The sequence below is a fragment of the Protobothrops mucrosquamatus genome, unplaced genomic scaffold (genome assembly GCF_001527695.2).
Source record: "Protobothrops mucrosquamatus isolate PMUCROS unplaced genomic scaffold, P.Mucros_1.0 scaffold140, whole genome shotgun sequence".
Taxonomy (NCBI): domain Eukaryota; kingdom Metazoa; phylum Chordata; class Lepidosauria; order Squamata; family Viperidae; genus Protobothrops; species Protobothrops mucrosquamatus.
This window is the reverse complement of record NW_015386506.1, coordinates 1068066-1082326: the sequence shown is the minus strand read 5'-3', so window position 1 is coordinate 1082326 and position 14261 is coordinate 1068066. Positions and strand designations below refer to the sequence as shown.

Sequence of the window (14261 nt, the reverse complement as noted above, 5' to 3'; positions counted from 1 at the left end):
AAGCAAAATGTCCACAAGTGGTTTCCATTTACTAATAAATATAGTTGTTGATCTTTCTATAATCAAACAAGTCAATTTTGCCATCTTTTCTAGTTCTGTCATATTCAGCATCCATTTCTCTGCCGTAGGTCTTTCCATTTTTGTGCAAATAGTAATCTTGCAGCAATAATCATATATAAAAATAGCAAAGCCATTACTTCTTAATCATTTCTTTCTTGTTCTTATTCTTAATAGGCAAACTCCAGGAATACCTATATTTAGTCCTAATTGGTTAAAAAATAATTTCTCTTCAGAAAATAGTTGGTACAACAATTCTGTAAGGTGGAAGACTCTAACACAAGCTATTTGGCATTGCCAACAAGCCACAGTTGTTAGGATTCCTTGAAAGAAGCTCTGATTATTTAATTGCCATAAAACTAGCCAGTATGTTGCTTCTATTAGGGTTTAGTAATTCAGTACTTTGCATTGTTTTTTGGAGATGGATTTTGTACAATTTAGAACACAAGGTAGCTCTAAAAAGAATGAAATAAAATACATAGCACTTTCATTGTTGCTATTGCTGTTTCATTGCACAGTGTAAATATATGTGTTGATCTTGTGTGCACAAGAGAGCACAACTGTGTGAAGCACCTTTTGAGAAAGGGAATTGTTCATACGGATTGAAAGAGACAATTCGGATTATAGTCGAATATAGTATTCTCAGAGGGCTGCAATTTGGAGAACACTGTATTATTTCAGGACTTCTGCATGTGTTTTCTCTCTTAGGTTACAGTGGGGAGCATCTTTGAAGTAGTTTGGGCTATCTTTAGACCTGGGACCTCTTTTGGGATTAGTGTCATGCGAGCCCTACGACTTCTACGGATCTTTAAAGTCACAAAGTGAGATTTATTCTACCTTTTTTCTCAGTGTTTCCTCTGTCCTATTCCTCTGCCTTTTTTTGATTATTTGATTGACAGATATTGACTTCCCCTTCTTCATCATCCTTAGTGTTAATTATATTGGGCTATCTACCTAAAAAAAGTAAGCAAAAATTTAGAAAGCTAAAACTGATCTAATATAATAACACATCATTCTCTTTAATATACACACACTTATGCTCACAAATTTTCCTTGGAACATAGTGGATGTTCTAGAAGGACTGGAAAACAGCCAGCATGGTTCCAATATTTAAGAAACAGAAAGAAATAGAGAAACCACAGACTGATCAGCATGACATCAATACTGAGAATACCCTACAAAAAATAATTAAGCAGTGGGTGTTTGAGCATTTAGAAACAAATAGGGTAATTATCAGAATCCAGTATGGATTTGTTAAAAACAAGTCACATCACACAAATCTTATTGCTTTCTTTGATGAGGTGACTAGATTAATTGACCAAAAGAATGCTGTGGATATAGTATATTTAGTCTTTAGGAATTGATAAGGCAGACCATAATCTCCTTCTTGATGAAGTGGAAAAATGTGGGCTGGATGTTCCCACTATAAGATGGACTCACAACTTGACTGAACAATTACTGTATATCCAATATGTGATCCTTAATAGGCATCAGGATTATGCCTTGGACACAGTACTGTTAACATCTATGACTTAGATGAGGGAACTGCTGATAAAATATATGGATGATACAAAATGGAGGAAAGGCTCAAGATTCAAAAGGATCTTGATAAAATTGAACATTGGGTGCTATCCTACAAATGTTGTTCACTGTTGAGAAATTTAAGATTCTGCACTTAAGTAGGAAAAGCTGTATCTAGAGAATACAAACAAGATAGGTAGTATCTGGCTTAGTAGTTGTATTTGTGGGAAAGATCTGGGACTCTTGGTGCATCACAAGTTAAGAATGTTCTAGCAATGTATTGCAGCTGCCAAAAAAGCCACTACAATTTGGGCAGCATCAATAGAGGTTTAGTGTCAAAGTCACAGGGAGTGATAGTACCACTCTAGGCTTCATCTGTCAAGCCACATCTGGAATACTGTATACAGTTCTTGGTTCCATTGTACAAAAAAGATGCTGAGGAACTTAAAAGAGTGCAGAGAAGAATAACAAAGATGGTAAAGGGATTGGAGGCTAAATCCTACAAAGAGCAGTTAAAGGAACTTGCTGTGTTTCTCTTAAAGGTGAGAGGATTAAGGGGAGGTATGATAGAATTCTTCTGATACATGAAGGGGTATCACAGGGAAGAGGAGTTAGATATATTCTCTCTACTCCTCAGGGTAAGACAAGAACCAATGGGTAGAAGTTTTACAGTAAGAGATACTTAAAACTAAAGAGGAATTTCCTGATTGTGAGAACTATTAAACAATGGAGCAGCCTGGCTGCTACAGCATGGTTGATGCTTTTGGAAGCAGGCTATAACAACATCTGGATTTTCCAGGTATTGGGCTTCCTTGAGGAATTTGGTGGTCTCTCTGATGAGTTCTATGAAGTCTATTATCAGCCTGCTCTTCCTCCTTTTCCTCTTCATTGTAGTCTTTGCTCTACTTGGAATGCAGCTTTTTGGTGGCAGGTAAGTATATAAACAAAGAAAGCTTATTTAACATGTTACCCAAAATACTAGATTTTCCCAAAAAGGTTCCATAACGTTTTCCAATAATGCTACTTAATGCTGCAGTACACTAGGAGAGCAATTTCTTATGGCAGTGGTGGTGAACCTATGGCACGCATGCCAGAGGAGGCACTCAGACCCCTCTCTGTCGGCACATGTGCTGTTCCCCGGAGATGGCAAGGGACTGGCCACCACCACCCTGGCCCCGCCCACCCAGTCTGCCATGACCACCGCAGCCACGCCCACCCAGCATCCGGTGATAAATAAGTGGGTTTGGGCACTGGGTCTCTAAAAGGTTCGCCATCACTGTCTTATGGGCTTCCTGCAAGATATGAGGGTCTGGTTAAATTGATTCTGAAAAAAGATTTTGGAAGATATACCTTTCTTCTATTTTGCAGATTTATTGCAAAAACATAATATGCAGTAGCTGTCACAGAAATAAGCATTTTAGCAGTCTTTCAGCTGCTTTTTAAAAAATGGTTTGAAAGATTCATAGCTTTTACTTCTGCGTTTGGAAATTTGTACACATTGGCAATTTGTTAGACTCCAGAGAAGCGGCAGAAGATTGAGACCATGCTTTCAATGATAAGGAGATACAATTAAATATCTAAAACAGATCACTGTTGCTCTCCATTGCTCTTCAAAGATAATTCCTGAATAATCTTTTCAGCTATATTATTACTCTATATTATTCTTGCCCAGATTCTATTTTTCTGCCATGCAGGGGCCATTTAGACTATCAGCTCCCTGCAGGAATCCAAATAAACACATCCAAGCCAATGACTGTCTGGCTTTCATTTGAACAAATCCAGTAAAAGGAAATCCATCATCTTTCTGAATATATAGAATTAGAGAAAGAGACCAGAAGGTTAGATAATTCAACCTTTTGCTCTGTTTTGTGGGCTGAATAAAAAACATGTCCTAGCATTAATGTTCACATTTGTTTTCTTTTGTAAACAGATTTAATTTTATGGATGGCACTCCTTCGGCAAATTTTGATACCTTTCCTGCAGCCATCATGACAGTTTTCCAGGTATAACTCTGTGCTTTGCAACCTGGTGTTAGAAAAATTAAAAGCAACAGCAACATACAGGCTTTACTACAGTCGTTTATTTTCATGGGAGGGGGGCATAATATATCAGAAAGGTACTGCTCTTAAAAATGATAATTAAATGTCAAAGTGCTGTCCCTTCCTCTTTGTTATTTGTAATGAAATATAGTGCATGTCCTGATTTTGTGCATTTTCCCCAACCTTATTGATAATAAGCAGCATGGATGCTATAGAGGGGATCCCACTAAAAATGGAAAGGCATTAGGGAAGGACTGGGAGATCTGAGACTAGGTCATCAAAACATACATTTTTTTCCGGAACCAAACTATCATCCCACCTTGCCAAATCCAAAATAATGAGAATAGTTAAGTGTCAGTTAACAGATGTGAAATGTTTGAACAAACGATCCAGAAATAGAGTTTTCTCCCCATCAGTCAGCTTGGAAAAAAATAATAAAACATTGTGGCCTGGTTTACAGATCAAGCTAATCTATGGCTTGTTTAATTGTGGTTGTTGAACAATCCATAATGCCTAGCTGCAGATTACATGCTCTGCAAAGCCAATATCAAATCACATTATTGCTTAGTAAGACGTGTCAAATGTTAAGAAAATATTTCAATAAGAGGGAGCAAGATACAAGCCCTACACTGGGTGAAATTGAAAGTGCAGATTTTAACTTATGGAGCCCTATGTAGTTTGAAACCAATGTACCTTTAAGACCACCTACTTCAACTAAAATCAATTTTCCCTATAAGAACATCTCCAGAAAAATTACTTGTAGTTCCACACTACTGTGAAGTTAGAGGGATGAGGCTAGTAAGAAATATTTTTTGTAATATTTATTTATCATTAAACCTCTATGCCATCCATGTCACTGAAGTGACTCCAGGCAGCTTACAGTCATACAATAAAAAACCCTCAATTATGAAACCCTTCCCTGAAAAAACTATATTAAAAAGCTACATCAGTTCCACTGTTATTGCCCTCCTGGAAACAAGTCAAAACAGAGCTGTTCCAGAGGGCTTTTAAAATTTAATTTATTGAAAGAACACCATAAATATGTTTTATAATATTCTTTGTAATTGTTGTTTTATTATATTTTAGATACTGTATGCTTATACGTTTTGTAATTATCTTTGTGCAACATGGAGCGTCATTTGATTGTGATGTCTTAGAAATCAAATCAGTTCAACAATCAGTCAGTACTGAGTGGGTACAAAAGCAGTATGGACTTTAAGCTAATTGCATAGGACTCAAATACAACTCCCAAGATTGGGTTCAACTCCTTTTCGTGTTTCATTTTCTTTCTGTCAGGCAAAGATAACAAAATTCTTTATAAAGTTAGCCTCTACAGCAGCATTTAAAAAAAATGCCCACATGATTTAATAGTTAAATAAAACTGAATTGTAATAGCAAGAACTAGAATTCACAGGTGGACAATTATAAATATATTTGATCAGACCAGCTGAAAACTTAAAAAAATATTTTAATTTTTTAATATATGAAATCTATATTCCACTTTATACTTATATACATAATTAAAATTGCAAATCATCATACAATAAAAAGGAAAAACTAAGAAAGCGTAGTAAACTATTTCTCATCACAAAATGTTTTTAAACTTTTTGTTGCTCATTTCTTTACATTCTACTGTATCAACATACCTAATCATATGTCAGTTCTTCAAGTTATTGTCAATTTCATCTGTTACCAATACAATTCTTCATTCCTTAATAACAATTCACCAATTTTTTTTTAACCTTCCACTCCCCATCACTACACTGTCCTAGCCTTTTCTTATTTATACAAAGTCTGGGAATGGGCAGCATAAAAATGAAATGAAATGAAGATTTGAGTTCTGAGATGTTCTTATTGTCAAAGTTTCCATTTGTATTTTTAACTATAAATAACTATAATTGTAACTATAACAACTAACTTATTAATTATAAGGCATCCCTGGTTAAATTTAAAAAAAAATGAACTCTTCACCAGAATTGGGGAAAAATAACTTTTTATGTTTTGTGTTTTATAATTTAGTATTAATAATCTGCCTATGCCTGAAACAGTAGCACTCCTGCTTAAGGAATTGGACTAATACATGGGAATCCTTAGCCAATGGAATTAACTATATGTGTTTCACTCTCTTTTGGCCTGTCCTATCTTGAAAGGTGTTATGAGATAAAATGAACAGAGATCCCTCTGAAAGCTCCCTTGAACTTCAGAATAGTAATCAAATCAACTGTTTGTTTAGATATTAACAGGTGAAGATTGGAATGAAGTGATGTACAATGGAATTCGCTCTCAAGGTGGTGTCAGCTCAGGAATGTGGTCATCCATCTACTTCATAGTCCTCACATTATTTGGAAACTGTATCCTTCTTAATGTATTGTTTTGAAATATAAGTTATAACATTTGACCATGGAAAGTAGTAATGGGAGCACTCCTGTTAATACCCGTAAGACTCATCATTTAGGGTATCCCCACACTTAACATTTGCCAGTCCTGAATTGATTCTGTGCCACTATGTTTCCACATTATCATCTCCATTCAGCAGACTTCCTATTTCAGTACTCAATAGTTTTTGTAATTGAAATATTAGTGCTCTATGCAACTTGGGAGCTTTGCCTCTTGGCTTCTGGGCTCTCCCTACTCTCCTCAAGAAATTAAATTACTATACATCAAACTAGCACCTCACAGTTGGTTTTGATAGGTCATCATGTTGCTTAACCCCTTTTCTTTTAAAAAGCACTAGACTCAATACTTGGATGGAAAAGTGGCACACTGGTTGGATTACTTTTTTGTACTCTTTTTTAATTTTTTTAATTGTTTTTTACAATAACAATCTTTGGTGCTTGATAAACAGCATGTTGTCTGGGTTCATATATTTAAAAACAACCAATAATGATTAACTTCCATTATTCCATAATCAATATAATCAATATATTAATTAATAATATATTTCCTTGATCTTCTCTTCTTCTAGTAGTATTCTCCTTTGTCAACATTAAACAAATATAATTTTTAATATTTTCGATACATACAAGTTTGTACTCTTTTACTGGCCAACTAACTTGCATGATGTTCTCCAAGTTTCAAGGTTGTCATAGTGAGAATACATGCAACTAGTTTTAGGCTGTTTCACAGGATTTAGAAGGTAAAAAGATGACATGTTCATCTTTGTGCCTCTGGGCTTAAAAATCAGTGGGACATCACTCTTTTTCCTTAGGCCATTTTTTTTATTGAAATTTTTATCCATGCTCTATTTTCTTTTCCCCATCAAATTATTGTTTAGGTATTGTTTAGATTAGAAAGCTACAACCCTTCCTACTTGAATAAGTAGTAAATTTCTACCTGGCAGGTTGATTCTGCATTATGTCCATCTAGCTACTTTAATGTGAAGTTTCATTCATCCCTCAACTATTCTAGATACCCTACTTAATGTATTCTTGGCCATTGCTGTGGACAACCTAGCCAATGCACAGGAACTGACAAAGGTAATAAAAATATTCTAGCATTAACAATCTACTGTATCTTAATAATACAAAAGTCAATGTATTCTTAATCATGATTATATCATTTTGATAGGATATAGTTTTAAACCTGATTTATCTGATTTAAATTTTAAGGAAGCAGACTGTCATGAGCTTAACCTTGGCATGTATAGCATTAATATAAAACAAAGGATCTTTTTCAGCCAACACAAGGAGCTTTTTATCAGTAATAAGGAGTCCTATTCTACTCAAGCATATTTGGAATTTAGGAGCTGGAGTTTAGTAATAATGGCTTTAAGAATAACAGAATAACAGTTGGAAGGGACTTTGGAAGTCTTCTAGTTCTACCCCTGCTCAGACAGAATACCCTATACTATTTTAGACAAATGATTGTCCAATCTCTTCTTAAAAACCTCTACTGTTGGAGCACCCACAACTTCTGGAGGCAAGCTGTTCTATTGATTAACTGTCAGGAAATTTCTCCTTAGTTCTAGGTTGGTTCTCTCCTTAATTAATTTTCACCCATTGCTTCTTGTCCTGTCTTCAGGTGCTTTGGAAAATAGATTGACCCCCTCTTCTAGAATAGGGAGAAGACTTCCCTTCTCCAGACTTTTCATCCTTCTATAGGAGTTATCTCCTTAATAGTATGCAAAACAATAAAAATAATCCAATTATCTAAAAGAAGAGAATTGCACAATAAAGAGGCAAGCAAAAAAAAAGTAAGCAATGCTAATTAAACTGGTAACTAAAATGTTTTAAACTTCTGAAGAACAGGTACCCATCACGTATGAGACATATCCTTAGAATCTGCCTTCTCCCATTACTTAATATTTTCCCCATTGATTTTATTTGAATAGCTTTTGCCAGTTTCTTCTACCAATTGGCAAAAGCTCTTTTCATTTCAGCTAGGCCTACATCCTTCCTATTCATATTACTTAGTTCATAGATATAATCATTCCTTCTCATTACAATCATCAGAATTTATTATAGTTATCTCTTTAATAGCTCAGCATCACAAATCTCACTCATTTTTCTCCAGTTTGCCTGTTGATACTTGTGCAATTATTAAATTACAGTTATAAATTGGAATCATGCCTAGATGAGTTTCACTAGAAATTGTGTGCTTACGACACATGTTATTAGAAAATATGTAATGAGTCAAGTTAAGAAACTGTGACCACTGCTGCTTTCATAATTCTGTTTTGGTAGAAAGAAAAATATAATGCTATTTTCTGGTCCAGCTGCATTAATCATTTCTACTACATGGATGTTAAGCAGACCCTCTGTTAGAGACAAACCTCTGTCACAGTCAATGGGAATGAAACAGAACAGAATCCATTTTTCTGATTTGCCTCTAGGTCAGATAAATATGTATCTCAAAATGAAAAAGACCTGTGATATTTTACAATCTTCTCCATCTTCAGGAGAAGATTGGATAGCCATTTGTCTGGGATGCAATAAGGTCTCCTGCCTTGGGCGGGGGGTTGGATTAGAAGACCTCCAAAGTACCTTCCATTCCCATGATTTAAAGATTTAAACTGGTATGCATTGGAAATAAGCTGTAAATATACCATTTCTCATGGTACAATGTCACAGTCTTCTGTATTGCCCAAAATCTGACTTGGAAAAACTCCTATACTGTATAAGACATCATTTGAAAATTACATGCAAGCTACTATGAAGAGTTTAGAGGATGAGCAGAATATAACATTTAATACTACAAATAGTATTGTTATCAAACATAACATTTTTATAGATGAAATCCACATGCAAGGGCATCACTGGTTTATATTCAAGGACTACAGGATATTTTCCCACTTCTCACTGCATTTTACAGGGAAATCCACATTTCAACTGTTTTTGCTATTTTTGTTATTAAATTTGTTTACCTCTCATCTTACAGTTTGAGGCAGCTCTGAATGACTATGATCCATTAAAAGCCAGGAGACAGACTGTAATTTTGAATCAACTGAATGGATAAAGCATTATTTTATATGTACCTTTAAATCAAATTAAATCAAATATCTTTATTTCAGTCTTTGACCAGTCTTGATGATGCATATTTTGATTTTTTTTTTTGTTAGGGTAGCAATATTAAGATACTCTGCTTTGATTACAGGAAAACTGGATATAAGGGTAAAAATGAATAATAGCAGCGATGATAATTTTACAGATATATTGTCCAATTGGGAGCAGAACTGCCATTGCTAAACAATGTGATCATAAAGCAAAGTGTCATACAACCATTCTGCTTAGCGATAGCAATTTTGGCAATTCTGGTTGCCTTCGTTAAGCAAATCACCATTAAGCAAGAACATCCCATAATTGTGTTTTACAATGTCCCCCTGGCTTCCTCATTGAATCTGCTTGATGGAAGCTGGCAAAGAAGATCACCAATGATGAAAACATGACCGTGCGTGCTGCAATGTCTTAATTGTGACCTGGATGCTAAGGGCTCACGTGACTGTGATGGCTGGGACTCCAAAGAGCGGTCATAAGTTTCCACTCATTCTGCACCAAACCAAGTTTGAAAAGTCACTGAAAGAGTGGTTATAAACCGAGGACTACCTGTAGATTGGATATATGTTTTATAGATCTTTGAAGTAGTCTGAATAAATGGGTTTTCCAGTAGGGATGTTTATGTACTGTATAGCATAGGTATGTCCTACAGATAACCAAAGCCCATGTACATTTCTTACCCATGATCTCAAGCATATTTAAAATGGTAGTGCAAACCTCACTGTTGCAACTTGAGATAATTCATTCATTCAAAGTATACAACTTTTTCTCCTATTTAACCAGTGCCTTTGCCTTTTATTTAGGATGAGCAGGAGGAAGAAGAGGCTTTCAATCAAAAGCATGCTCTACAGAAAGCCAAAGAAGTCAGTCCAATGTCTGCTCCCAACATGCCTGCTATAGAGTGAGTTGCCAGTCTCATTCATCATGGGCCACATTACCTTACATCCCCAAATTTGCTATAGTCATAACTCTAAGAAAGAAAGAGTAGAACATAATCTATAAGATTGAGAAAATATAAAATAAGGTATAATGTTTGCTTGGCATATGGAAACTTCCAAGGACAATCTTTAGAGGTTTCTAGCAGAAAAACCATGTACCAGTAGAGTTATTGCTAAGCTAGGTGAATCAGTGGCTTGACTCTATATTAAATAGTTTCTTATTCATGAAGGCAATTAAACTTTACTTTTTAGAAGTCCAGACAAGGATGGACTTTTTTTTCTTTTCAAGTAAATTAAATCATTCAATCTCTTTCAGCCCCCTCAATCAAAACTGCTGATGCTGTTTCCATTAATATTTTCAGCAGATTTTTTTTTTATAAATGCTTACACTAATGAAGTTTGTACTCAAGTGGTAGAAAAATGAAAAACAAAAGAGAGGATCTTATGCTTCCTATCAAGCAACTGTAACATCTACCAAATTTCTCATGATCGTCAGTAATACTAACAATACTACTAGTAATTTAGAAAAATATTGCCAGACTCCCTCCTTCTTTTTTCAGGGAAAGTTGTTGAGAAGGTAGATGGGCAGAGGGCTGCAGATGGACGGGTTATCTGGATCCATTCCAGTGTGGATTCAATTGTCGGAAATGGACGGAAGCTATATTGGTCAGTCTTATGGATGACCTGTGGTAGGCTTAGATGGGGAGAATGTACCCCTCTTTGTACAATGGCAGAGTTTGAGATCTTCAACCATGAAGGTGTCTCTTTCAACCACCTGTAAGGATTGGCAGAGATATTATTTTATAGTGTTTCTCTTCCTCCCTTAGTAGTGGACTCTAACTGAAGAGAGAAGAGGGAAGAGATGTCTGCACCATTGGAAATTTCTTGTGGGGTACACCAGGAATCACCTCTCCCTCACTGTTTTTAATATCTACATAAAATTTTTGGGAGAGCTCATCTGCAAGTTAGGAGTGAAATCATTAATGACATACTCCAAACTGAACAGTGGAAGTGGTGGAAATGTTGTCCCGATGCCCAGAAATGTGAGGGGCTGAATAGGACAGAACAGGCTTAGGATGAATCCCAGAAGCCCTTGGGGTACAAGCTTCCTTCTTCTTTACCTCCTGATGTGGGAGGGGCACTATAGCTCAGCAAGCAGAAATGTTTTTGTGACTCCAGCTAGTACAATTGGTGGACTTCTTGTCCAGAAGGGTATTTCCCAATTTTGGCTAACGCACAATTGCAGCCTTTCCCAAAACAGGAAACAGTGGCAATGGTAATGTATGCCCTTTGTTACCTTACACCTAGCAGTTTGCTCCACATAAACCCACACTTTCAGATGCTTCAGTTGGTCCATAATCGATCTGCCTGCTTATTGATTGGTCAATATAACTTTACTGTTAAAGTATCACCAATTATGCAGGAGTTGCAGGTTCCTATAGCAAAGAATCTAGCTGCTCTAACATAAGCAAAAAAGGCAGGGTAAGAGTCAAGGTCGAGGTCAATGATGCAGGTACTCCTTGATTTGTGACTATTTGTTTTACAACCATTCAAAGTTAACAACACTGAAAAAAGTGACTTACGACCATTCCTTGCATTTACGACCATTGCAGCATCCCTATGGCTCCATACTCAGAATTTGGACCCTTGGTAATCATCATATATTTACAATGGTTACAGTACCTCAAGATCACGTGCTCACCAATTGTAACTTTCCAGCTGGTTTCTGACAAGCAAAGTCAATGGAGGAAGCTAGATTTATTTAACAACAGCATGGTTTATTTAACAGCTGTGGTGATTTGTTTAATGGCTGCAGCAAAAAAAGATTAAAATCAGACATGACTCACTTAACAACCACCTCACTTAATGACAGAAGTTCCAGTCGTATTTGTAAGTTGAGGACTACCTGAGTTCATTTGCTGAGAAATGGCTCTACCCCCACCCACAGATGAATATGGTTCCCTCTTTGCCTCACTTAATTCTGTTGTTTTTTGGGGGCACAGGATGCAATTTAGGGAAAGCAGTCAAATTATGGATGGAGCACTCAAAGATAGAGGCTACATATTTTTTTAATATTTAATTTATTTTAATGTATTGTTAATTATTAGAAATTGTAGAGAATATTCATAGCTCGAGTTGTAGATTTAGGCAGAGGCTTATCCTCCGAGTTTGCTACTTGGCTCCTGCTGCTTGGTAATTACATTATTTTAAAACATGTTGTAATGTTTTTCGGTGAATTTTAATACAAGTAGTCCTTGAATTATGAGCCCAAATTTCTGTTATAAAGTGAGACATTTGTTAAGTGAATTTTGCCCCATTTTACAACCTTTCTTGCTCCAGTTGTTAAGTTAATCACTGCAGTTGATAAGTTAGCAACCCGCTTGTTAAGTGAATCTGGCTTCCCCATTAACTTTGCTTGTCAGAAGGTCGCAAACAGTGATCACATGATCTTGGGACACAACAACAGCCATAAATATGAATTAGTTGTCAAGCATTTCAATTTTGATCACATGATCATGGGGATGCTGGAAAGATCGTAACTGTGAAAAACAGTCATAAATTACTTTTTTCAGTGTCGTTGTAACTTTGAACGGCCACTAAACGAACTGTTGTAAGTCGAGGATAAACTACCTAGAGTCCTAGGAGAAAGAAACGTAAATGTAATGTAATCTGCTTGCGTTGTAAGTCAGCCAGAGGTGTGCGGCAAATAAATTTCACAAATAAGTAAATAATATATAAAATTGAGAACCATTTATCATTCAGTGAACTCAAACAGTAGAAAATTCAAGATAGGGAAAAGGAAGAAAAATCTACACAATGTTTTCTTTAAAAAGTTATTAATTTGCTAACATGAGAAGCAGTGATCCTTAACTTAGACACATTAGGTGGCTTTAAGAGGAGAGGTAATCCTTGATTTACAATCCCAGTTGGGACCAGACCTTCTGTTGCTAAGTGATGTGTTCATTGAATGACTCGCACCTGATTTTGTAACCTGTTTTGCTGTAGTCGTTACGCAAATCTGGCTTACCCCATTGACTTTGCCTGTCGGAAGCCACCTGGGAAGGCCACAAAGGGTGGCCATGTGACCTCAGGATGCTGCAAATGTCATAAGTGCATGTCAGGTTGCCAAGCATCCGAATTGTAATCATGTAACGATAAGATGCTATAATGGCCATAAGTGCAAGGACCACTCATATGTCACTTTTTTCAGTATCATATTATGTCCAGTATATGATGTAGCGGTTAAGGCATCAGAATGGAAACCTGAGTTATAATCCTGACTTAAGCAGAAAACAAGTTGGGCGAAGTTACTCTCTCTCAGCCCTAAGAAGCAGGCAATGCAAAGTACTTCTGAGAATGCTGCCATGAAAACTGCAGGGCCTGGTCCAGGCAGTCACCAGGAGCAAAGACAGTCTTGAAGGAACAGCAACAATAAAAAAGCTACTGAGGAACATGAGGGAGGTGCTAGTGCACTAATATGATAGGTTACTATCAAATGTTGAGTAAATATTAAAAGCTCAAACTGAACCATAAAGTAAAAGTCAGTAATTTGATCCATAAAAATGTAGAATTAAAAAACCTTTAAATGAATTAAAGCTGAGTAGCCACAAAAGTTCTCAGGGGAGAGATTTCATACGGCATGAAGTCACAACTGAAAAAGATTTACCCTTGCTGCCCATCAATCAGACCAACCTTAATTTTGGGCAGAAAACAGAATCTCTGGGGATGATCTTACATCCTTGATTATACATAGATGGGGACATGTTGTCCTTCAAGTAATTTAGTCATATGTTGTAGAGGACACCCATGTTTCAGAACTTTAAAAGTAAATATCTAATTTCTCCAAGAGGAAGTTATTTTCCCCCAGATAATTTTCTATGAATCAGAGTGGTGTTTGTTGGGTTCTGTTACATTTACTGAAAAGAACAGACAGTCTATGAAAAGAAATACATGAGGTGGAAATTGCTTGTTTTATGAAGTCCATTCTATCATAATTTATTTATTTATTTATTTATTATTTATTTTATTACATTTGTATCCCGCCCTTCTCCTTGCGGACTCAGGGCGGCTAACAATCAGATAAAATACAAAAATACAATACACGTTTAAAATTAATTAAAAAGAAATATTTGAATCTGTTCCAATTAAAAGTAATTAAAACCCCTTTAAAATCCCTTAGGCCAGTCCCGCAAGCTGGAACAACCATGTCTTGA

The 14261-nt window shown here is 36.0% G+C and overlaps 1 protein-coding gene across 3 annotated transcripts in view; it reads left to right on the top strand.

Moving 5' to 3' along the window:
• CACNA1E (calcium voltage-gated channel subunit alpha1 E) overlaps nt 1–14261 on the top strand; it is a 291680-nt gene that overhangs the window by 182793 nt on the left and 94626 nt on the right. For all 3 annotated transcript variants that reach the window (XM_015813135.1, XM_015813134.1, XM_015813132.1), the window contains exons 13-18: nt 766–878; nt 2378–2509; nt 3509–3581; nt 5851–5968; nt 7026–7093; nt 9913–10010. In XM_015813135.1, coding sequence (XP_015668621.1) covers nt 766–878; nt 2378–2509; nt 3509–3581; nt 5851–5968; nt 7026–7093; nt 9913–10010 — 602 coding nt within the window. The remainder of the gene's footprint in view (nt 1–765; nt 879–2377; nt 2510–3508; nt 3582–5850; nt 5969–7025; nt 7094–9912; nt 10011–14261) is intronic.